The 23,799-nt window shown below is 56.3% G+C and overlaps 5 protein-coding genes across 5 annotated transcripts; 4 read left to right on the top strand and 1 right to left on the bottom strand.

Moving 5' to 3' along the window:
• Positions 1-1,527: 1,527 nt before the first annotated feature.
• Positions 1,528-3,813, top strand: MFIFM68171_05345 (uncharacterized protein; the record flags this gene model as incomplete). Its single annotated transcript, XM_071060765.1, has 1 exon — positions 1,528-3,813. One exon carries the CDS (start codon positions 1,528-1,530, stop codon positions 3,811-3,813), a length of 2,286 nt encoding a protein of 761 aa, XP_070916866.1.
• A 5,387-nt stretch (positions 3,814-9,200) lies between these two features.
• MFIFM68171_05344 (uncharacterized protein) lies at positions 9,201-12,204 on the top strand (the record flags this gene model as incomplete). Its single annotated transcript, XM_071060764.1, has 6 exons — positions 9,201-9,359; positions 9,446-9,512; positions 9,569-9,839; positions 9,914-10,078; positions 10,128-10,306; positions 10,364-12,204. 6 exons carry the CDS (start codon positions 9,201-9,203, stop codon positions 12,202-12,204), a joined length of 2,682 nt encoding a protein of 893 aa, XP_070916865.1.
• Positions 12,205-15,364: 3,160 nt separating this feature from the next.
• MFIFM68171_05343 (uncharacterized protein) lies at positions 15,365-18,357 on the top strand (the record flags this gene model as incomplete). Its single annotated transcript, XM_071060763.1, has 2 exons — positions 15,365-15,670; positions 15,724-18,357. The coding sequence occupies 2 exons, from the start codon at positions 15,365-15,367 to the stop codon at positions 18,355-18,357; spliced, it is 2,940 nt and encodes a 979-aa protein (XP_070916864.1).
• Positions 18,358-19,387: 1,030 nt separating this feature from the next.
• MFIFM68171_05342 (uncharacterized protein) lies at positions 19,388-21,358 on the bottom strand (the record flags this gene model as incomplete). Its single annotated transcript, XM_071060762.1, has 5 exons — positions 19,388-20,335; positions 20,384-20,536; positions 20,586-20,651; positions 20,702-21,054; positions 21,130-21,358. 5 exons carry the CDS (start codon positions 21,356-21,358, stop codon positions 19,388-19,390), a joined length of 1,749 nt encoding a protein of 582 aa, XP_070916863.1.
• A 611-nt stretch (positions 21,359-21,969) lies between these two features.
• On the top strand, positions 21,970-23,378 carry URA4 (dihydroorotase; the record flags this gene model as incomplete). The annotated part of the gene is made up of 6 exons (XM_071060761.1): positions 21,970-22,275; positions 22,326-22,619; positions 22,675-22,722; positions 22,780-22,885; positions 22,950-23,026; positions 23,124-23,378. The coding sequence occupies 6 exons, from the start codon at positions 21,970-21,972 to the stop codon at positions 23,376-23,378; spliced, it is 1,086 nt and encodes a 361-aa protein (XP_070916862.1).
• Positions 23,379-23,799: the final 421 nt, after the last annotated feature.

The following is a 23,799-nucleotide window of genomic DNA, read 5'->3' as shown; positions in this document are numbered from 1 at the left end:
CCCTCTCAAAGCTCCAGGTGTGCTGGCTGTTCAGGCTCTGAGATGCCGCAGCCCAGTGTGCCTTTCCCTGTTGCTGCATGGATAAGCCGCCCCAGCGGCAGCCTTCCGAGACCTTTTGACGTTATTGGCGGACTTTTACAGGCAAATTCTCCAGGAATGGAGAAGTTGTGGGGATCCTGCGGGGAAGCCTGCTGGCGTCTCCGATCGCGTGCACCCCTGCTCTCCCTATTCCAGACCTTGCAAACGCTCGGCCTGGCCCGAAGAGAACAACTTCGATAGACGGATGGGCGGCATGGTGAGCTTTATTCTCGGCTGCTTTCCGGTATTATCGATCGGTGCACCACTCGCGGGCCTTGGGGCGAGATGGGCCCAGGTTGCTGGAATGCGACCTTGGTAGACAAGCGGCCTCGGAGCTGGCCATCTCGGCACATTTCAACGGCCTGAACCATCTCAGCTACACCGTAGACCGCGCTGGGGAACGTTTGACAGGTCGACTCCACTTACTATCGAGCCAGTCCCGCGCCGTTCCCGCCCCTTGTCAAACGTGCTGACGGAGAGTCCGTCGAGCATCCAGCAGCACTGCAGCCATCGCATCGTCCGGGTCGGCTGCATCTGTTCGAGCCGTCTGCGTAACGGTCAAACGAACATTCGGCGAAATTTCGATTTGCCTTGGCGTAGCTGCGAAAGACAATATCCACCATCTAGTGCCTTGCAGAGCGCTTCCTGCCTCCTGATTTCCGGGATCTGTTCTCCCAACACCATGACCCGGTGGTCCCCAATGTGGTGATATACCCGCTGTTTATCGCCGCATCCCTCTCGCTTGCCGGCTTGACCCGCTCCGTTTCGTGCTTCTTTTTCCGGTTGCGTGTCCCGGCTGTTTTGTGAGGCTCTGATGCCGGAACAGTTGAAGGTATTGGTGCAACCCGCCTGCTCCCAAAGTCGACCGCCTTTCTCAGCAATCCCGAACGCTCTCGGTCGATCGCATTATCGCTCAGTCGTTTAGGATACATCTGGCTTATACATTCCCTCAACCTGTCCTTGCCCGGGGCCTATGCTCCTGGAACCAAGCTGCCAAGACCGAATGAACAGAGCGACCAAAGAGAGAGCACGCCAGAAGCGCCGACGAAAGTCCCAAGATTGAGCCTCCCATCACTCACGGTGCCCATCTACGCGCAATCACGTCATAAGCTCCCAGGACGCAATCGTGGAGCTGGGACTTGCATGCCATTGGCCCTGACACAGAAGGCTCTTTGCCCCAACCACCGCTTGTGTCCGGCGAAGTTTCGTCCGCGGGATGCAAACAACCTCTCGAGCCGGGGGACCAAGGCCATGCACATTCGGCCTCGACGGCACCATTCTGCTTGTTCCTGGCCGGGTTTTGGAGACCAACGGCGTGGGTAGGAAACCAACCATCCACCGTGCCAGCTAGGATACGAGGCGACTGCTCGCCAGTTCGGGAGAACCCAAACACAAGCCTAGCTTGGGGTCGTCACTACGACTATTCGAATAGGATCGGTGATAGCCGCCATGGCGACGGTACAACATTTGGAGCCAATGCCGCCGCCGCCGCGGCCACAAAGCATGAATGGCAGCACGTTCACGAAGGAGGTCGATGTGGGCAGGACGACACCACCAGTTCCCCAAGAGACAACTTTTTGCAGCAGCCCGCGGCGAGGAGACACTAGGATTGTCGTCATCATGTATGGCCCTGGTCAGGAGAAGATTGTGTCTGTCTTTGCCGAGGTTCTGGGCAAACCGCTACGCTTGAAGAGATGCTTTGGAGACGTCAACCAGGAGGACCAGGACCTGGTCGTTGGGCTTTCGTCGGAGAGCGCGAAGGCTGATATCGCGGCGCGTGACAAGGCATCAGTCATAGCCATCAACTCTCACTGTACCACCTTGGGCATGCCCCCTGACGTCTATCTTTCGGCCCAGTGCGATTACGAATTTCTTTACACCGAGGCGCCTTTCTTCCGGAGGGATCTGGCGCGCTTCGTCTCCCACGTTTTGGGGCAGCTGTGCCATCACCAGTCCCTCATGGCGAAGCCGCGAACATATTTCATCTCGACGACCTTCCCAGATGTACACGCGGCACTTCCCAACATCGATATCCTCACCGTGGGCTCGGATGCCGTCGAGATCAGAGTCGACCTCCTAAAAGAACCGCTCCCCGGCGGTGGCCACTCCGCGATACCCAGTCTTAGCTACGTCGGCGAACAAGTCATGCTGCTCCGGCAGAGGACCGAGCTGCCCATCATATTCACGACGAGATGTACCAAGGAAAACGGCCGGTTTCCGATGGATAACCCCGATCTGTACTACGAGTATCTCTACCGGGCCATCCAGTGGGGTGTCGAGTATATCGACGTTGAACTCTGGCTCCCCGAGCCTATCAGGAGAAAGTTATATGAACAACGAGGCAACAGCCGTATCATGTCCGCCTTTCACGACTTCTCGGGAACCTTCAAATGGCCCTCGAAACGGGCCGAATCAATCTTTCTCGAATCGCGGCGCTACGCAGACATTGTGAAGATGATTGCCATTATCAATGATCACAACGAGAACTTTGAGCTGGAGTACTTCCGGTCCAAGATAAAAGCTGAGTATCCTGACGCACCGCCGCTGTCGGCCGTGAATATGGGCGAAACAGGACAATTTTCCCGGACGTTGAACAAGGTCTTCACGCCAATCACACATCCACTCTTACCCATCATCGCGGCTCCGGGGCAGATGAGTGCCGCAGAGATCAACCAGGCATTGGCTTCACTAGGGCAGCTGCCCAAGAAGAACATGTACGGAATCACCAGCCCGTCGATGCGCAGCGCGACGCCTCAAGCGCCGTTTTACGAGAAGTGCTTCAACGAGTTGGGTCTACCCCACCAGTTTGCCGTGGTGGAACGTCAATCAAAAGGGTCTGGCTGCATCGAAGCATGGTGCAATCAGAAAAGCTTTGGCGGCGCTTACCTTAAACCTGCCGTTTCCTTCACGAGTCTGTTGGCCAGCGGCGGCTTCTTCGCATCCCTCAACAACGGGGCTGGACCGATCCTCAGCGAGGCTGCCCGGCTCATCGGCATGGTGGACACGATAGTCGTGCGGCCGAGCTCCTCCAGCTATGCAGTATCAGCACCGGCATCGATCCCATCGAGCCCACCGCGCCACCCTAATGGAGACTCATTCGGCGCCTTTGCCCCGATGCAGTCTGGCCTCCCGCCTAATACGACTCTGGTTTTTGACAATGCGTCATGGAAGGGTATTCTCAGTACGTTGACCCGCGACCTTGCGCCCTCGGCATACTTTGGATGCGCCGCGGTAGTTCTCGCCTCATCGGCCGACGACGCAGCCAGTGCCCTCTTCGCTCTCAAGGCGCTGAAGGTCGGCAAAGTCTATACCGTTGGCTTCAAGACGCCGCCAGCGTTCGGGAAGGATCTTCTCATCGAACCCTTCACCAGCCTCGAGAGCATCCAGAGGGCATGGACGGTCGGCTCGAATGGCGCAGACGTGGGATCAGGGACGGGATCGCCTTTCGTGGTGGTAAGCGCCTTAGGACCCGAGAAGAGTGCACTTGTTACATTGCTGGTTCGGCTCTTTGGCTCACGGGGCACGACCAACTCTCGAAAAATATTTCTGGATCTGGCAGACCGTTCAGTTACGCACAAGGAAGACCCGCGCATCGCTGCCGAACAGAGCGGGTTTGCTGCGTACGGCGCTGCCGACGTCACGGCCTTCACGACGGTTGAGACACTCCGGCTTTTGGTTGGGCAAAACGTTCCGTACAGCTTTGTCCGGCTAGCCAGTGGCCGGGCGTTGTTCTGAACGGTCGGCATCGTCTCATGGTGGAGGAGCAAACCCCAGCAGGGCGGCGTCGGCACTGGTGATGGGAGGGGGTTCTGTGCTTCATCGGGGTCATCAGAGGTTAGCAGAACGCCCTCATCCAACAAGCTGGTTCGGTATCGTCTTGGGACAAACAGCCCTCTAACCCGGAACTACTGAGAGACAGGATGTGCATGGCGACGCCGACACGAGGTTGTGGGACAGTGCAGTGCTAGGACAGGGGCATCGGTGACGCCGGATGCAGGCCCGGCAACCCCAGCTGAGGAGTCCACAATAGGGGTGAGGCGGAATATCTGTTTGGGTCTGGCGGCTAGGGTATGGGGCGGCATATTGCATTTCTTCTTGCGCGTAGGTGGGATCATGTGTTTTTGGTTGGTTTTACGTTTGGGAGCGCGTGCAGAGTGTGGTGGTACCTAGATACCTAGATCCTGGGATGCATCGAAATAACGATCTGAAATGGGACCGGGTTCATTGCCCGGATTTCTGAATCAGCTGCATGCTCACCGCTCTGTTGACATCCTCGGTGGTGCCTGTCAATATCACCCTCCCAGCGGAGTATCGGCTATTCCTCCCGATGGGGAATGGCAGAGATGGCGAGCTGCAGACGGATGGGGATAGTGCCACGGCTTGTGCCACGAAGGCGGGAGCAAAGCCCGTTGGGAAATTGAGAAGCGTAGAAAACAGAGTGGGAGGCGGGATGCTGGGCAAATATCGAGAACTGGACTGCCGGGCGGTGACTCTGAGGTGTCTAGTAGGAAACCCGCATCTTTCCTCTTGTTCGAGAGAGAATCGCTCATTTGCGGCATGGCCCGGGATGTTATTCGCATGTACTGGGCGATTCATTGGTTATTACCAAGTAGATGTGTATGTGGTTTTCTTTTCTTTCTTTTCTTTTTTTTTTTCCTTTTTCTCGTCCACTCCGCCTTCTACCTATCACTTACCCTCCTCCTCCTCCTCAAGTCCTTGTTCCGAGCTTCGGCAGTGTAAATGTACCCCCTCAGGCGGGGCGATCTAATCCGGAGCCTGAAATGGTCGGTTTTTAAGGTACCGCTAAAAACGTCCCTCTTAGTTCAAAAACCCATCTCTGATCCTTACGCCTCTTCACGATGATGATGCCATTCCGGCAGTTGAGCGACGCCGTTCACTTTATATATATATACTTCTTCCTCTTTCTGTTCTTTATACGACGAGTCAGACTGCCCTCCAAGGAAACTGGAAACAGTTGTGAATTGTATAGTGGTCTTCAGCGTCGAGCTGCGAGGACTTCGGTTCAGACGAATGGGATCCGGGCCTCAGAGGGAAGCCTCTGCATAGCTAAGTATGTATGTATAGCATTGCACGGCCAAGAGCCGGCCAAAACCGCCCAGTTGGGTTAGCCTTGCGGGCGATGCACCACTCGTTCCTGAGGCAGGAGATCTCAATCCGCGCGACCGGCACCTGGCTAGCGGGAAGTGGAGGCGCCCGCCGTTGCATGCGCAGTAGTTCGATCGGAGGGTAGTGCACGTGTACATTGTGGAGAGGTTCGGAGACGATGAAGGTGGGCCTTAGGGGAGAATACTTGGTTTCATGTCTGTTTACTGGTCCCAGCGAGTCTCCAAGGTCACGCTGTCGACAAGGTCTAGGGACACATAATCTAGATTTGGCGGATGACGAAGGAGTCGTATCGAAAGATCATGGGTTCTCCCCGGATACGGGGGCAATGGCGAGGTAGGAAAGGGAGAACGCGTGGAAGAAGTGACCGCCAGTGCAATTGTCTTTTGGCCCTAATCGAATGTCATTTCACAAATTGGTCTGGCACTCACGCACCGTGTTTTATTTAGTATGTTATCGCGTCGAGACACGCATGTGAGAGCTGTTCAATCGTGTTGAAGTTGGTGACTTGAAGCTTGCTGCTGCTCACAGATGGAAGGCGATCATGTGGGCCTGATCGTCACTTCTCGGCTCTGCCGGGACAGGCCCCCGCGGAACCGAAAGTAAAGTATGCGGCTCTCGACCTCAGATGAAGCACCGGACGGAGATGTTTCGGTCCGATAGGTGCTACGGGACGGTGGGCAGCAAGTGGGGAGGAAGCGAGGTCAGGGAACAGGCGGTATGGGCGACCTTGGCGTTCGGCATCTGGAACTCCGTATGCAAGATACATCATTCTACTACGTTAGTATAGCATTAAAAGTGGTAGCAGCCCGTGAACTGCCAGATTCTCAACGGGAAACAAAACCTGGAAGAGGTTAGCACATGGCGAGACCAACAACAGACAGGGCCACACACACACGCGCACACACGCACACACACACACACTGCCCTCAATGACCCAGCCCATCGCCTCTCGCAACAGTGGAGCGTCAGTAGCGTTAATCCGGGTAGGCCAATGAGTTTATACATTACTGTTGTTAGAGTCCCTTATTTTGATAAACCCAGGACTACCTACCTTAACCGTTCCCCCCCCCCCCCCCCCCCCCCGCTGGTCAGACTCGCGAAGTTGCAGCCCGTACTGGGTCTAGTACGCCTGCCATATGGACTCGGTTCAAGCTCTGGATTGCCAGTACCGCTCGGCTCCAGATCCTCGGGAGTCAGCGACAGCATGGAAGCGATCGCATAGTGCTTGGTTGGTGTTTAATATGACAGCGCAGGCCTAAACTGGAGCGCTACGCCCCTGCCACCATCATCGAGACGAGGGGCATGGAGTGAGCGGACAGAGCAGTCAGAGGTGCCGGGAGGCTTCTACACCGAGATGCAAGGGTTAGCGGCGAAGAGCTGGAGTCGACCTCGGGCATCGATGGTCCGTAGTCGCCAAGGATCGTCAACCGGGAGTGGAGATTACAGGGGAGGGGGCCCCAAAGGTCGAGCTTTGCGGGGTGCAGGGAAGCAGCTGATGATTAGTGCGTAAGCGAGCGGCGGAGTCAACGCCCATTTGCAAGTTTCTGATTCCCGAGGAGGAACCTCGGCCGACACTCGGCCGTCAAGATAGCTGACGGCGTTGGAGATCTTGAGGTGAGGGGTGCATGGGTGCTGAAGTGCGAACCACGAGATCGATGTCGTCGACATAGAGGTTCATGTCGCACAGTCTGGTTCCGCATCTAGCCGGGACAGGATGTGAGGGCTGGCATAAAACCCGGGATACAGGCCTGATATTGAATGCTGCCGTGATGTAGCTGGCTTGATTGCTTGGACCATAAAGACGGTCCGTGCAAGACCAACGTCCTTGGAGACTGCAGGGATATGATTGGTGCGGCAAACAGTCCGTCGGTTGGATATTGCAACTTCGACTTGTCGCAGCAGGACTCGGCATGTATTGCCTCGCCCGCGAGTCTACATGTACAAACCGCCACCGATGGCACTTGCAAGCCAGAGCCTCAAAGGCCGGAGGGACGCTGGCCTGGGATGAATTCCCGGGTGGCCTCCGGGCTTTGGGATAAGCAAAAGACGACACTCCCGGATTGTCGTCTGTGGTTGAACCAGGGAGTGCCTAGTTTAAATAGCAGTGCAATTCGAGGACATGGTTGGGTAGTGATTCTTTGGAACCGGATATGATACCCAAATGTTTCTGTTGTGATATAACAAAGGGCAATCATCTCGCGTGGATGTTGTGTACTTTGTAGGCCAACAACGGAGACCCTCTCTGCAGCGTCCCTTGGCGTCTAACTGCTTGAAGTGGGCCCCGATGCCTGCGGGAGACAGGGGAGGGTCAGTCTTGGTTTGTTCGATGGATTGCCCAAAGAATCATGATCGCCTTGGGAAAGAGCATATAAACCCAATGCACGTGGTCATCAGCTTGGCAAGTCGGGTAAATCCACCATATCCTTGGATAACATGGCCATATCTAACTGCATTCCTCTGGATGTTGAAGACAACGAGACATGGAAGTGCTAGAAGCAGTGAAAGAAATAGATAAATAAATAGTAAAATTAGAGAGAGGGAAAAGCAGAAAGTGATGGTGAAAAATGAATGCGAAGAAGACAAGAAAAAAGAAAGGACGTAAGAAGAAGAAAGAGAGAAGAAGATAATGCAGTAATACTCTGTGTGAGCGAAGCGGAAACTCGTTGAATATAGTTAGACTGGGTCGGTCTATCAAATGATACGGTCGATTTATCCAAATGTCAGCTTGGGGGAAGATGTCTCCGGGCATTATACCATTTTCGTTTCCTGTCAAGGAAAACAAGGTAAACGAAGGCTCGGTTCATGGGGTCTGGCGCACGCCACAGCAGCTGCCCGTTCCCCACCCAGATCTCGGAGCTCCTTCCCTCGGCCCAGAACCCCACACTTCAGTAGCAGCAGCAGCAGCAGCAGCAGCAGCAGCAGCAGCAGCAGCAGCAGCAGCAGCAGCAGCAGCAGCAGCCACTTCCGCCGTCTCCCCGCACCATGGGTCGTCCATTCCCGTGCGATTGACGGGATTGCACCACTATAGGAAGGGTACATCGCGGGCGTGACGGATGCACCTCTTCTCTCGTTTAGCATGACAGCTTCACCTTGCCCTGAACCCTCAATATGGCTCGGTGAGTCCGCTGGAGGGGGCCCATTTGTCGTTTACACCCACCCAGCCCCCGTTTACCCTGTCCGTCGGAGGAGCTGCGACCACTGCAGTATGCCAATCTGGTGCATTTGAGCCCCGTCTCGATTGACGAGGTGGATAATGTCCCATGACCTGCCAGCCCCCGGCCTGGGATGAATGGAGAGTCTGCCGTTTAAATCCAGGACAGGGCCAGCACCAATTGCCCCAGAGGAGGCACCGCTGCCCCTTTCATACCCGGCTGCTTACCCGCATGCCGCGTCGCCTTTGGAGCTACCCGACATTCCTCTACTTCCTCCGCCAAACTGGCGGGGTTTGACCGCGTTCCACGGAGAAGTCGCCCCATCTCATCCTGTTTGACCAACCCCCGGCCTGGCCAGTTCCTTACGCGGCCCATGGTCGAACCCGGAGTCTCCATCTCGACTCACTGACACCCCCGGTCGTGTAACGCTGCCTGCGGGCCCTCCAGCGGGAGTTGGCGCTATCTGGTTTAAGCCGTTCACTCGCCGTCGCGAAACACCCGGCACTCAAAAGCGAACAGCCGAACACAGTCCTCTCAGAACTGCGTCTCAACAACTTGGTACTGTAGGTATCTAGATGCGCCTTCCGCCACGCCAGAGCGCCGCCGTAGCCCAACGTCGCGACCGGAAGCGGAACCAGCAAGCAGTCTTTCGCCTGCGTCGACAGCCCATGCGGTTACTACGGCTCTCGTCTGGCAAGGACTGCCTCCCCGCCGCATCTCAGAAGCATTCGCCGAGAGGAGCCATGCCCAAAAGGAAGCGGTGACTGCGGGAATTCACAGCTCTCTAGGGAAAGCCAGCACGCGAGTTACCACCCTTCCTGTCCTAGAGGCCTTCCGGGCAGCATGGCTCAGGCTTTTGAGCCCGGGGCCGTGGCAGCGCTGCCCAGGATGCATCCACCACCCATGTCTCGTCCGCAAGTTAGCATTGAGCGACTTCCAACGCGCCGCCCAAGTAACGAGCCGCGGGAGTCGATGAATTGCAAGTCATGCCGAAAACGCAAGGTACGTGAACCTTGCCGGCGACGCCGAAGAGCGCTGAGCCCTGCCATGTTGAAGCTGGGTAAGCTTACGCTAGGCTGGGGATATAGATCAAGTGCAACCGCCTCCGGCCCGCTTGCGAGGCGTGCCAGGTCTTTCAATGCCCGTGTATATATGGTAGGTTGATTACTTCGGATCAGCCTCTCCCCCAGTCTGTTCACACCCGGTCACAGATGCTGTCCCGAAGAAAAGGGGTCCAAAAACAGATGTCTTGGAAGCATTATTGAAGCGAGTTGATGGACTCGAGGCACGGTTGAAGGACAAGAAGGCGGAAGCAGACACGTCAATGTCCGATAGCGGGCTAGCCAATGCCCCCGAGGGATCCGCATCAACCCAGCCAGCATCAAGCTCCATTTCAGATGAGAAGCCGTACCGCGCTTCAGGGAGCATCGATCTTGGCCACGAAGCCGCTGACTCAGTCATGTTCTCCCCTCCTCAGCCCAGGTAAGAGCCTCGAGTTTCCGGTCTCGATTGTATCCTCTCTCGCCAGCCTAACAAACATGGTTTCTGGGGCCCAGCGAACCATCCCCTAAGGTCCACCCCGACACCCTGCTTGACGTTTACTTTACTCGCTTCCACGATAAACCCTTTCACATCTTCGACGAGTCCACCCTAAGGCAACGCCTCCAACTGAGCCAAGTGCCTGGTTACCTAGTCCACGCCATCTACGCAGTGGCAGCTAGGTAAGTGCAGATTCCATGCTCGAGGCGCCTGTCGTTGCTGACCCGGCAGATACACGCCTCATCCGAGCGGCTACCAATCCGCGGTAAAACTCAGCGAAGAATATGCTACACAAGCAAGGTTGGAAATAGACACGGATGAGCCATCTGTGGATGCGCTACAGGCCCTGGTGCTTCTTGTCACAGCATTTACCGCATCAGGGAAGGGCAAGAAAGCATACATGATGTTGAGTACGCCATCTGCCAATGCCCGTCCCGCAAGCTGGATAACTGACCTCTTCTCGCTAGCAAATGCTGTCGGAATGGTCATGGCTCTGGAGTTACACAGGGAGATGGATGCCAATGCTCGAGTCACCTCCATCGAACGGGAGACACGCCGAAGGCTATTTTGGAGTTGTTATCTGCTCGATCGATTCTTGGCTTGCGGTTCAAAGCGCCCTTCTCTCATCTCAGACAGGGCCATTCTCTTGCGGCTACCATGCTGGTTCCCCAACCCTGCTTCACTGCCCATCGAAGGGGAGTTTTTCCAGAGCTATACGAACCTTCAGCATTTGCAGGGCAGCGGGAAGAAGTCGCAGGGAAGTAGCGGGATGCTGGTTGACATCTGTCGCATCCTCGGGACGACGAACCAATATTTGGCGGCAGGCGGCGTCAAGGGTGATTCACACTTCCCATGGCACTCGCTGTCAAACCTCTCCAAAATCCGTCAGGATTTGGATGTTTGGGCTTCGGGGACAGAAGACGTCTTCTCTAGCCTTGAGTCATTGTTTGGTCAACCGGACTCTACGGTGCTTGTGCTGAGCAAGCTAGTCTACCACCTGATCCACTGTCTCATCTATCGCCCATTTCTCCCCATAGACCTTGCAGAGCTGGCCGGATCGGGGCAACACCAGTCGTGGCAGATTGAGGCCACAAACATGTGTTTCCTCCACGCAAACGCCATCGCTGAGCTCGTGGAACTCGGCAAGCAGACAGCATCCATCGAATGGCCCGCGTTCGTGGGCTATTGCATCTGTACAGCCGGCACGGTACATATCCACGGGGCACATTATAGCAGAATCGGAAGCGCTGCTGAGATGAATGTGTTCAGCTCTTCATCCGATTTCTTGTCAAGGGAGATGCAACAGTTGAGCGAACTGCGATATGCGTGGGCGAGCGTTCAGCATCAGCGCGAAACGCTTCAGGGCATCTATAACGCACACTCGGAGCTCGTAAAGAGTCTTGCCCACAGTCCAATGCGCTATTCGCCGGTATTCCACCTGGAAGATTTCTTTGACCGGTACTCGAACATTGGGGGCCCAGGAGGACAGACGTTCAGTTTCGACGCGGCGAATCTCAGCCTTTCTGATGTCGTTGTGGACTTTACAGCCGACTCGTACACAGGCCAAGGACTTTACGCCCCGCGTCTCAACAGCGCCGACCCCGGCCCATCTCGTCCGAATCTCAAGAGAAAGAATACCGCGCCCTCCGGCCGCTCGAGGGCGGAGCTCAAAAGCCTTCTCTCTCTCAACATGAACGCCCCTTCGACCCCCTCGTTGCCCACGCCGTCAAGCACCAGCCGTCCCCTATTCTCACCGGCCTCGTTACCGCCCCAGCCGTCACCGGGAATACTTCATACTCCCGCCGCTCTCACGTCACCTCATGGAACTCATCAACAGAACCGGCAAATAGGCATTCCTCATGGGCCAATGAACGGGGGCTCCGCCGCGGACGGGATTGGAGGCTTCTCGCTTCGTAGTAACTCCAACAATCACTCAAGCGATCTGTCTCATGGATTGTCCAGCATGAGCGGCCCATTCAACCCGTCCTTCAGCTTTGGCCAACTTCGTGGCTCGACACCCGTTCCCAGCGGAGCGTCGCAGAGCTTCGACCCAATGTTCGGCGGAATCCCAACAAATGCCTTCTCCAGCCCTGCGCCGTGGCATGGTGAGGAGAGCGGAAACAACAGAGGAGCCGGCGTGGCGGCGAGCCCAAAAGATACAAGTCCAAACGAGAGCACAGGCACGACTAGCGCAGAGGAGAAGGACCCGTTCCTTAGTCTGCTCGAACAGTTGGCTGAGAATGAGTCGGTTCTGGGTGCAGGGAACGAATTAGATTTCTTTCTTTCCGGAGCGCCTAATACGGGGTGATAAACAATCTAGGACGGATACATGATGACGATCGCAAGTTTTCGACGGCGACAGCCCTTGATGGTTTTATCGACTGACAATAGCGAGTTGATGTATTTGCAAGATACCCCTACGCGAACCATTGGGCGGCGAAAAGGAGGTCAATGATTTGGAGTTGAGGTTTGGTGTTCATGTTGGCGAACCTCTGGGAAGACAAATGATCGATATCTAGGTCCTTGTTATATCATTCGATAGGCGTATGGTTGTTTGGGGATTCGAATATGCTTGCAGCGGGAGGCAAGAGAGGATCATTATCACTGACCCAGGCCCAAGTCCCCCTGCTTCTCAGGATGGATCGGCCTCCGCTGGTTTCGTCTGCATGACTTGCCACAAAAACGATCCCTTGGTGCTCACCAACACCCTGATGCACCTTAGCAAGCCGAATCGTCGTTGTTGTCCCAGGAAGGTTTTACGAATGAACGCACCGGAAAACCTATGGTTGCGGAAAAGTGGACGGGCAGGGTCAGACTGTAACGTAATTGGTCAGGCGCGCAACTGAATCCGAGGAAGTCCGAGAATGGAAGATCAATACATTAGATTAATACATCGATCGGCAGAGCCAGCGTACCCGACACGGGAAGGCGATTGGCCATTCGACTCGGTGTTCCCATATGCATCCTCTGAGGCTGTGGTTGACGCAGTAAAACTAAATTTCCTCCAAACCCATCTCATCTCTTCTGAAAAGCCATCGTGTACACCATCTCAAAAGTTTCATCATGGCGTCAAAAAGACAGGAGTCGGATCCGGTCATTACATCGTTTCCGCTGGTGCCGCTCACGACGACTTTCACAGCAACCGACACCCGTTGCAGCGGCATCTACTTACCTTCAGGGTCGATGGTGTTTATGATCGGTGACCAGCCATCATGTTTGCCAGCTGGCTTTCCTACTGCCGCCACGGATTTCTACTATTCTCCAGGCATCGCGTGTCCAAGCGGGTATTGGACAGCGTGCCATGATACCACGGGCGTATCGTCGATTACGACCGTGACCTGGTATGTATTATCGGGCAACGCCTTGGGATATCGAGCCACCTCTGAGACGGTGTCTTCGCAATGACTCACTTACCGAGACCGTTTTGGAACATACTGACATCTGTGTTGGTTTAGTTGCCCCACTCACGGTGATATCTCGCTGTCCTGCGTCCCAGATCCCGAATCGCTCTCAGGGGTATGGGAGTCACTCCAATGCACATGGATTGCCCCGCAGACTGCGACCGTGATCCAGGTCACCGAGTCGGCAAACAATGACAGAACGTCGGTGGTGGCTAGGACTGTTAGCAGTCCAGGGGGCATCAACGCTTACGGCATACGAATGGTCCACCAGGCGACAGACCTCGCAGAACCGACGACGACGCAGCTCGAGACAACGACCCCGCCAGAGACGACGCCTTCCCCTGTAACTACACCCACCACTACGTCAGATCCCGTCTCTGGTCCTGGTCTTTCAACCGGCGCGACGGTGGCGATTGGCGTGGTAATACCCGTCGTGGTGTTGGCGGCATTGATAATAGGTATCGCTTGGTGGTGGCGGAGGAAAAGACGGCTTTCGAGTCCGGAATACGCACCGGCATACGTACCGGCGGCACCTGTGGCCTTGCCAACGGAGCCTCAGCCAGAGGTGCCGATAAAACCGTATCCCGGCGACATACAGCAATCTCATGAGCTACCATATTTCGGCTATCCACCGGCCGTGGAGATGCCAAATAACAGGGCGGCTGCCGAGTTGCCAGGGGAGTGGGGCCATGGACGTGGTACATACTAGCGGTTCAAGGAGAACGGAGGAGCATGAAGGAAAGGCATGGTGAGCACAGCGTCTGGTGAGTTATGGGACGGAGGGAAATACTACTTGGCAGCGGCAGGGACGAGAAGCTGTGGATTAGCCTACAGAGCGTTGCCATAATGCAGCGGGCGTTCTCCGGTTTTACAGTACACACAACCACAGCGCAGTAATCAGTGGACAGCGGCTCAAGGGCGATTCGACATTGCTAGCTAGGTACAGGGGCTCAACTTCTGAACCGGGTGCCGTTCCGCCGGGTCAAACAGATTCGGAGATGTCCGATTAGATCCTCATTGCGCCTCATTTCAACCCTCCGGGCGCCTTTCTGACCCGGCGGTGGCGGCTACACATCACCACGGTCCCAAATGTCCACGGATCCGGTCAGGCCACGGCTACGGCGCCAAGGCAACTCAGACGCCAAGCAGTCCCTTCTAGCCGGGCACCCGGGGCCCGCATCGACGCAATGCATGATTGGTCCACGACAGGATGGCGATGTCATCGCACCGCAGGGCTGGGAAGAGGGCGGCCGTGGTTGGTCTCCTACTCCCCTCCTAAGAAGATAGTACTGCTCGAGGCTTACTGCATGCCATCGGCAGGTAAGCGAAAATCCCGCGCACTGGTCCAGCGAGTTGATATCGCCCGTCTTCGTCCATTCAAAAAGCTTCGAGGTTACATTTTACCCACCACTGGAAATTAGCTGCTTACAGGCGGAATCCTTGAAGCGGTGAATTGACTTGGGGTTCATGAGGATCCGCCGGGAGCCCTGCGAACCGGGCTTCATCTTCTTCTCTTCTCTTCTCTTCTCGTCGTGACTGAGGGTTTTATTTTATTTTACTTTTTATTTTTTATTTTTATTTTTAGTTTTATTTATCTCTGCCCCATATGTTATACATATCGTCGAGAGAGCTCGAGAAGAACCGTTAGACCCCACACACCACCCAAGCCCCGTATTCAGGGGCATCCACTTTCTTGAGTCATGACGCTACGAGACGGCGTTCCTGGCGGTTTCATCTGACAGTAGATTGAGACGGACGGAAAGTATCGACATCAGACGGCCAATACAGCCTTGTGGTAATAAGCAGTTCACGGTCTCTGGTGTTGTTCGTCTCCCTCGACGTCGCTCCGCTGTGCATGTCTGCCCCGGGCTCGAGATGGCATTGGTCTGTCGACACAACAATCACCGGAACCCGAACTTGCAAACCTCTTGCCGCCAACTGTGTGCTTCAACGCGACGAAACATGGCGGCATGTTCAACATTCAACACCGTCTAGCTATAGGACCGAGTAACACCGTCGGACCGCCATCGCCGACCTCGGGGACTAGCGAAAGTCCCTACGCCCACCATGTCGTCCCCCGGAGCGCAGGATGTTGGCTTTCCAGACCGCGGGCCGGCGGTATTTGCCGTTGCGACAGCGACCCTGGCACTGTCTTCGCTGTTTGTAGCCGCTCGGATGGTTTCGAGAATGGGGATTCTCCGTAGGACGGGCTGGGACGACTACATCATGCTCTTGGCCTGGTTCCTTGCCGTTTTCTTGAGTCTGTCCATCGACTTTGGAGCCAAGCGGGGTCTGGGCCGACACGACAAGGACATCGACCCTGGCGACCGGGCCGGGCTGAGGATGTGCGAATATGTTTTTTCCATCCTCTATGTACGTTTGCGCCAGGTTTTGCTGTTTTGGCCGTCTGTCTGACTTGGCGATAGAATCCCGCGCTCATGGCAACCAAGACGTCCATCCTCGTCTTTTACCTCCGCCTGGCCAAGAACACGCAGAAGATTTTGCGCTTGGTTTCGTGGGCCGTCTTGGGAATTGTCAACGTTGCTGGTACCATCCTTACTTTTATGAACATCTTCCAATGCAAGCCTATCAGCGCGGCTTGGGACATCAACGTCGCCCCTATCCAGTGCATCCCACTTCTCACCGAGTTCATCTGCTCGGCCCCCGTGAACGTCACGACGGACCTTGCCATCTTGGCACTCCCCATACCGGTCCTCACGAGCATGCGGCTACCCCCCAGGCAGAAGACGATCCTGGTTATGACCTTTGCGCTGGGGATCTTTGTGACGATCGTCGACGTCGTTAGGATATACTACCTCCAGCAGGCGATCGAGTCTGCCCCGATAAGCGTCTCCTCGGATCGGATGGCAATGTTTGGCCAGAGCTCTGAATTTTCGTGGAACGCCTCTCTGTCGTTGATGTGGTCGGCAGTCGAGGTCAATGTGGGCATTATCTGCGCATGCATTCCGACGCTCAAGCCGCTCATCATCCGGATTCTCCCAGCCATGATCATCGACCCGGACGGCACGTGCAGGAGCAGCACCGGGGCTAGCCAATACCCAAGCGACCGGACGAAGCCGAGCGCCACCGATGACAGCCAGCCCGCTACTAACATGACGATCACGGCCGAGCCGCCGGCGTTACATGTCACCCCGCCAGACGGGAGGATGTCGGAGGAGATATCCATCCGGGACTTCTTGTCCGGCGCGCCCGTGAGCCGGCCTTCGACCGATCCGAGTATGAGACGGAACCCCTCCATGCTCATGCCGGGACATCGCGATTCCACGTCCGTCTACTTCGGTTTTGTCAACATGAAGCGGCCCAAAAGCATGTTAAAGACGTCGGCGCTCGAGTCGTTCAAATACTGCACCGTCGTCAGCATCCTCTTCTTCCTCTGGGGTTTCTCGTACGGCCTCCTCAACACCCTCAACAACGTTGTGGCCGACGTCGCCGACATGTCCGCCGCCCAGACACTGGGCCTCACGAGCATCTACTTTGGGGGCGGCTACTTCTTGGGGCCGCTCTTGGTGGGGGAGTGGCTGCTCCGCCACGACGAGCATCACCGCTCCCGGAAGAAAAAGGACGGCAGCGGCGTTCCATCCATCGGCGGCTTCAAAGCGACCTTCATCACAGGCCTACTAATCTACGGCATAGGAACTATCATGTTCTGGCCCAGCGCTGTTCTGGCAGCCTACGGCGGCTTCTTGGCGAGCACTTTCGTAGTCGGGTTCGGCCTCGCCGTCCTCGAAACAGCCGCCAACCCGTTTATCGCGCTGTGCGGACCGCCCGAGTACGCCGACGCACGTCTCCTCCTCGCGCAAGCCGTCCAAGCAGTAGGGAGCGTCCTCAGCGGGCTGCTAGCCACCAGTGTCTTCTTCGTCCGCCTCGACCGCTCCGACGCCACCCCGGTCGGCTCGACCACGCTCATCGACGTCCAATGGACCTACCTGGCCGTCACCCTCCTCTCGGTCCTGCTCGCCCTCTTCTTCTACTACATGCCGCTCCCCGAGGTGTCCGACGCCGAGCTCGTCACGCTAGCGTCGGCCCTCCCCGTCAACCCCAAACAAAAACTCCCCGCGGCCGGCGGAAAAGTCTCCCTCCGCACCTGGGCGATCCTGCTCGCCGTCCTCTCCCAGTGGACGTACGTCGCCGCGCAGGAAAACATGTCCCTCTTCTTCTCCCAGCTCCTCACCTCCTTCACTGGGCCCGGCCGGTCGCTCTCCTTATCCATCCCCTCCTACCTCCTCCTTTCGCACACCGCCTTTGCCATATCGCGCTTCCTCGCCGCGCTCATCGCCTACCTTTCCTCCTCCTCCTCCTCCTCCTCCTCCTCTTCTTCTTCTTCTTCTTCTTCTTCTTCTCGCCGTCCCAATTCCCTTTCCGCGTACATCCCCGCGCCGCGCACCCTCCTCCTCCTCTCCGTCTCCCTCTCCACCCTCTGCGCGCTCTTGGTCGTCGTCCTCCCCCTGGGACCGGGCGGCGGCAACGCAAACCCCAACCTGGCCGCCATCCCCGTCATCCTCTTCTTCTTCTGCGAGGGCCCCATCTGGCCGCTCGTCTTCAGCCTGGGCCTGCGCGGGCAGGGCGAGCGCACCAAGCGCGCCGCCGCGTGGTTGACCATGGGCGGGTCCGGGCCGGGGGCCTGGCCGTTTGTGGGGTACGCCATCATCCAGAACGGCGGGGGGGTGCGCCTGTCGTTTGTCGTGGTGGTGGCGTTGATGGTTGTGGCTGGGGGGTATCCGGTGTTCTTGGGCGGTGTGACGGCCGCGAGGGGCTTGGTGGATCCTGTTGTTGGCACTGCGGCTGCGGGGAACGGGGACGGCGGGAGGGAGGGTGATGTTGAGAGGGCTTCCGGGGCATGTGGTGGTGGTACTGGTGGTGGTGGTGGTGGTGCGGAACAGGGAGGGAGAAGCGGCGAGGGGATGCTGTTGGGGCTGGGGTCTAAGGGTAAACAGTCTCAGCGCGGATCGTGTCATGGGGAACAGGCGCAGGTGCAAGCGCAGGCGCATCGGGAGCCGTGGGAAAACCAGGAATTAGATACGTCCATTTTACAGCGTTGAAGTCGTCGAGCGGGTCGATCAGGTCTGGTGTTGGCGGTCCGTGGCAGATATCTGTCCATTGCAGTGGGAGAAAGGTGTTGTGGGCTTGGGTTTTTGTTTTTTGTTACTGGGATTGATAGATACCCTTCGGCGGGCGGATAGGCAAGCTTGCTTGAATAGAAATTCTTTTGATAACCTCCATGCATTTTTAAATCGCCAACTTCCTCACGGACTTTCCAAGTGGAATAAAACTACACAAAAAGCTCACTGGCTATTTCCCTCCATGGTCGATGGAGGTCATTAGCCAGCTACGAAAAACCCTTTCAGATTTTTACTACCGAAACCACCTTACCCTCACGCGGGCGGGGTCTCTCTCCCTCTGTGAGGAAGGCTGCTTCTGAAGCAATTTTTCTTTTTCTTTTTTTCTTTTTTTTTTTTTTTTTTTTTTTTTTTTTCTTAGGCTGCTTGACCCGGGGCTCGAACAGTGGTGTTCTAAACGAGCTCCGGGGACCTCCCAAGCGATCGTTGACCAATCGACCACTTGGGGGGTCGGTGGGAGGTCATGCGGAACTTCTATATCAAGGGCAGGTGAAGCACAGCGGTCCAGATGGCACACTGTGGAACGGGTCGCCAACATTTCGCCTCTTGGGGAACGGGCGGTTGCTAGGCAGTGAGGACATACCGGATGGAAGAGCATTTGTTGGCCTTCCATTACTCCCACATAACCACATATCGTCCTTTATACCATTTACTAGAATCTTCTACTGCTAGTGCGGTAAGTGTTTGGTGTTGTGGAAAACAGTGGTGGGAGTGGTGGAAGTGGTGGGACTGAAGGGCATATCGAGCGAGAGAGAGTATTATGGAGGGTGTCCAACAAGTAAACGGCACTCGCTCTGATCTGAATCATCACGTCTACCACCCTATTCTACATACAACATTTTCCTCGCAGTATACTACATGCCATAGAAATATCCAAGTTGTACACCCATGTTTTTGTCCCTCTCGACGCCTGACTGTTCGAATGTCTAGCCCACGATCCAGCACCACCAGGCTATGCTTCCATTCTCCCATCATGCTCAGCAATTGCCTCCTCAAACTCATCATCATCCTCCCTCTCATTTGCCGGCGCTGTCCACCCCGTCCCAGCCTGCAAAAGCACCACCAAAATACACACCGCAGTAGCCGACTTGTACAACACCTCCAGGGCACGCTCATATCCGAGCACAGCCACCTGTCTCTCCGGCCCGTTCAAAACCCCGTCTTGAAAAACCGCAGCCGGGCTGCCGATCAACACGCTAATCAGCTTCTCACGCGCCTTGTCGAGCCCCTCGCCACCATCGAGCCGTCTGAACCCTTCAGTGAGGGCATCCCGCAGGGTGCGCGTAAAGATGCCCCCGCCAATGGCCGTGCCGAAACTGCCGGCAAAGCCACGGAAGGTGGACAGCAACCCCGTTGTGATGAAGTGCATGTCGGGGTGCGACAAATGCAGCAGGTGGGCGAGGGTGTAATTAAGCGCCGCACCGGTGCACAGCCCGTTGAGGAAGACGACGGCAATGTAGAGGCCGGTTGAAGCAGCTGCGTTACTCACGAAAGCGAGAGCGAACAGAGTGACGGCGAAAAACAACAGTGTTAGCAGGGCAGGGAGCCAGAAAGATCCAGCGCGGCGGATGTGTATCGCTCCGACAATCAGACCGCCTAGGCCGAAGCCAAGGTTCGTGGGGATGAGGACCGAGCCGGCAATGGCCGGTGAGAGGCCGCGGACGGCGAGGACGAAGATGGGCGCGTAGAAGAGAACTGTCCAGCGGGAAGCCATAAAGCCGAGTTGGGAGATACAAGACAGCAAGACACCACGGGACTTGAGGACTGGGATGGGAATGACGGGGTCGCGGGCGAACGATTCGACAGTTAGGAATATGGCGAGGGTCACCAGGGAGAGCCCGATGGGCAGAGGCTGGATGGTGCCTGAAAGACCGTAGAGGAAGAGGACAATCGTCATGGTCTGAGTGTGTTAGTGTCAGCGTCTCTTGCTGAGCAATTGCCGACGTACCAGCGTGGCGGCACCCGCATAATCAACACCGGCGAGCTTCTGCAAGGTCGTCTTGTTCTTGAAATTCTCGTGGGTGGCCATTGTTGGGATACTAAGGCTGACGCCTAAGCCAGCGAGAGCGGCCATTGGAGCTTGAGCGCCGAAGAGGAGTCTCTGTGCACGGTTAGGCAAGGAGATGATTGTCGACTGGACTTGTACATACCCAGCCAAGCACAGGCAACAGGGCACCAAACACTACGGCACCTGCGGATACGCCAATTGTGAACCCCTGAGCACATTAGCTGCTGGGCGTCTCGAAGAGCGTGTAATGCAACATACCGCGTTAGTCAGCCCGATCCATAACCCTCTCCGCTTCTTGGATGTAAGTGAAATGACTAGGATCATGCACAGTGTCATGATGCCTCCGCTTCCGATCCCTAGCAAGACCCTACCGAGAATAAACACGGCAAAGGTGGGTGCCACGGCCGTAATGACGGCTCCCACGGAGAAACAAGTGGATGACAGGAGGACCATGGTGGCAGGTGAGAATATCATAGCCAGGCGGCCGGCAAGGGGCGCTACTGAAGACACGCTGATCATGTAGGCACTGGTGAACCACATGGCGGACTCGTAGGCATCCAAGTCGGCAGCGATGGTCGATTGAGTCGTCGAGATGCCGCTCATATTACTCGCTACATGAGATTAGTACTAGGGACAGAGCTGGGCATGCGAGGCCGCACACTGGGGGGCAACACCAACAAACCCACCTTGCAGGAAGATCAGCACCCACATGCTCAGGACGATGCATGTCGCCCTCTTCCAGCCGAGCGGCTGGCCAGAGGCGTCTGCGGGCTTCGGCCCGGCTCCCGGCGAGGCATCTCGGGCGGTTAAGGAGCTGGCGGTCTCGGAGTGGAGCAATGGCGTATCCTCTGCCGCAGTCGTCGAAGCTGCCGAACTGTCGGTGTCGCCCTGCCGGCGGCGCTCGATGTCGGCCATGGCTCAACGGCTTCCGAGAGCTCCGGTTGCGTGGAGAAGAGGAGGGATTGGGCGGACAATGCGATACAGGACAGTTGGAGAATACAGAAGATACAGCCAATGGACACTATAAACACAGTTTATCCGAGTAGTCACATTGTGCCGTGCTTTGGAAAGGAACGAGTGATGAGACAAGCATCGAAATCCAGGAACGTCATTTCCTGGGTTTGATTTGTAAGTGAGCCGGGTCCCTCGGCGTGTTCCTTCCGGGTCTGAGGCATCGGGTTCTTTGAACCACAAAACTCTCCGCGAACATTCAGAACTCGTGACCTGTGCCGATTCGAGGCACACCGTGCTCACTCGAGTTGCCATGATAAACAATGAAGACGCAGGATGAACCTTGGAGGTTGTTGCCCTCAACCCTAACCCTGGGATGCAGTACGAACCAGTCCCTGCCAAGAGGCCCAAGACATCTCTCCATCTCAACTCCACAGAGAATCTCCCCTCGATGATAGCTACTTTGCTCTTCTAGTATCGAGCTACTTTCTCAACATCTAGCCGTCTATCTGACGCGGTTACACATAACCTAACCGGATACCACCAAAGCCGCTCCCCCTTAACCGCCGCCCAACATGCCCCTAAAAGACTCATACATACTCCCCGCAGCTGCCGACATGCACGTGCATCTGCGCAACGCCCCGGGCCCTATCTCGGCTCTGGTGACGCCTACTATCCGCAAGGCCGGCATCGACACCGTCTTTGTCATGCCCAATCTAGCGCCCCGGCCCGTCGTGTCGGTTGCCGAGGCCCTTGAGTACAAGCGCCACTTGCAAGCCCTCGACCCCAGTGTGAACTATCTCATGTCCTTGTACTTGCACGAGAGCATCACTCCGGACGAGATTCGCAAGGCCAAGGAGGCGGGGATTGCCGGTGTCAAGGTGAGTGCTTGAGAAGGGTGCTCATGATCCAGTTAACCGACCTTCTCCAGGCCTACCCCCGTGGAGCCACCACCAACTCGCAGTGGGGCGTCGTCTCGTTTGAGCCCTTTCACGACGTGCTCAAAGCGATGGAGGACGAGGGGATCGTGCTGAACCTCCATGGTGAGGTGCCTAGCAGTGCTGCTGACGGTGTGACCGTCATGAACGCTGAGGCGAGATTCATCCCTGTGCTCAAGAGTCTCGTCGACAAGTATCCGGGGCTGAAGATTGTCCTCGAGCACTGCACCACTGCGGATGCCGTTGAGGCCGTGAGGTCGTGTGGCGACAATGTCGTCGGCACCATCGTAGGTGGCCCAAACCCCCTTGTATCTGAGGGTCGCGATGGTGCTGACCACAAAGACCGCTCATCACCTTTCCCTGCTAGTCGATGACTGGTCCGCTAACGTGGTACGTCCTGCCGTTCTTTCTTTTCCCAATCTCACGCTCATACTAACCGCCACCCAGCACCACTACTGCAAGCCATCGGCCAAGTCACCCGAGGACCGCCGCGCCCTCCTCAACGCCGTCGTCACCAGCAACGGCAAGTTCTTCCTCGGCACCGACAGCGCCCGTACGTCCCTGTCCCCTCTGTGCCCTTCTTATCCCACTCAAACTAAACACTAAATCCGTCTCAGCCCACGACATAACCGCCAAAAAGGGCAAAGGCAACACCGCCGCGGGCGTCTTCACCCAGCCCTACGCCTTAGGCTACGTACGACTTTCATTTTCCTTCACATTTTCCGAGCCCCTTAGACACGGCCGCTTTTTTATGCAGACCCCCAACTAACCCACTAATCTCAACTACTCAGGTCCTCACCGCCCTAGAAGAAGCCCTCCAGAGAGGGGACATTCCCGAAGCTTCCCTGGCCGACGGTAAGGATGAATCGGTCCTGCGTGGTTTCCTGTCCGAGTACGGGCGGAAGTTTTATGGCGTCGCGCCCGCGACACAGAAAATTCGTGTTACACGGGGTGCGGCGACGGTCGAGGAGTCGTTGAAGGATGAAGGGGTCGAGGTGGTACCGTTCCGTGCTGGGGAGCGGACTTGGGGTGTTGAGTGGCTTTAGCGCTGCGGGCGTTGTACATGGGCCGGTCGAGTGGCTAGGGGGCCTGGCTTGGGTTAGGGTTTTGGCGAAGAGAGGAATGGATTGGAAAAGGGACGAGGACAAAAAAAAAAAGAAGGGGGGGGGGGGGGGTGTTAGAGACGAACTGATGGAAGGATAAACTGGACGACGGACAAAAATAAAACAGGTTGCATGGGCATGGCGGGGAAACAAAAGCAATGAATATGAATGACCTATGATGCATTGGTTGACCATGGTCATTTGATACCTAAGGGGCCAGCAGATGATCAGAACTATGCTCACATCCTCTCCCCATGATAAGTGCAGCCAGCCTCCTGAACACCTCAACTACCTTGTATGGCGTAAGGCATCATAATCCCATAATCCTCAATCGGATGACGATAATTCGAAAATCATGGCCACA

Source organism: Madurella fahalii (assembly GCF_045866475.1).
Source record: "Madurella fahalii IFM 68171 DNA, scaffold_2, whole genome shotgun sequence".
In the NCBI taxonomy this organism is placed as follows: Eukaryota; Fungi; Ascomycota; class Sordariomycetes; order Sordariales; genus Madurella; species Madurella fahalii.
Note: the sequence above shows the minus strand (reverse complement) of the source record. Positions and strands in the feature narration are given on the sequence as shown.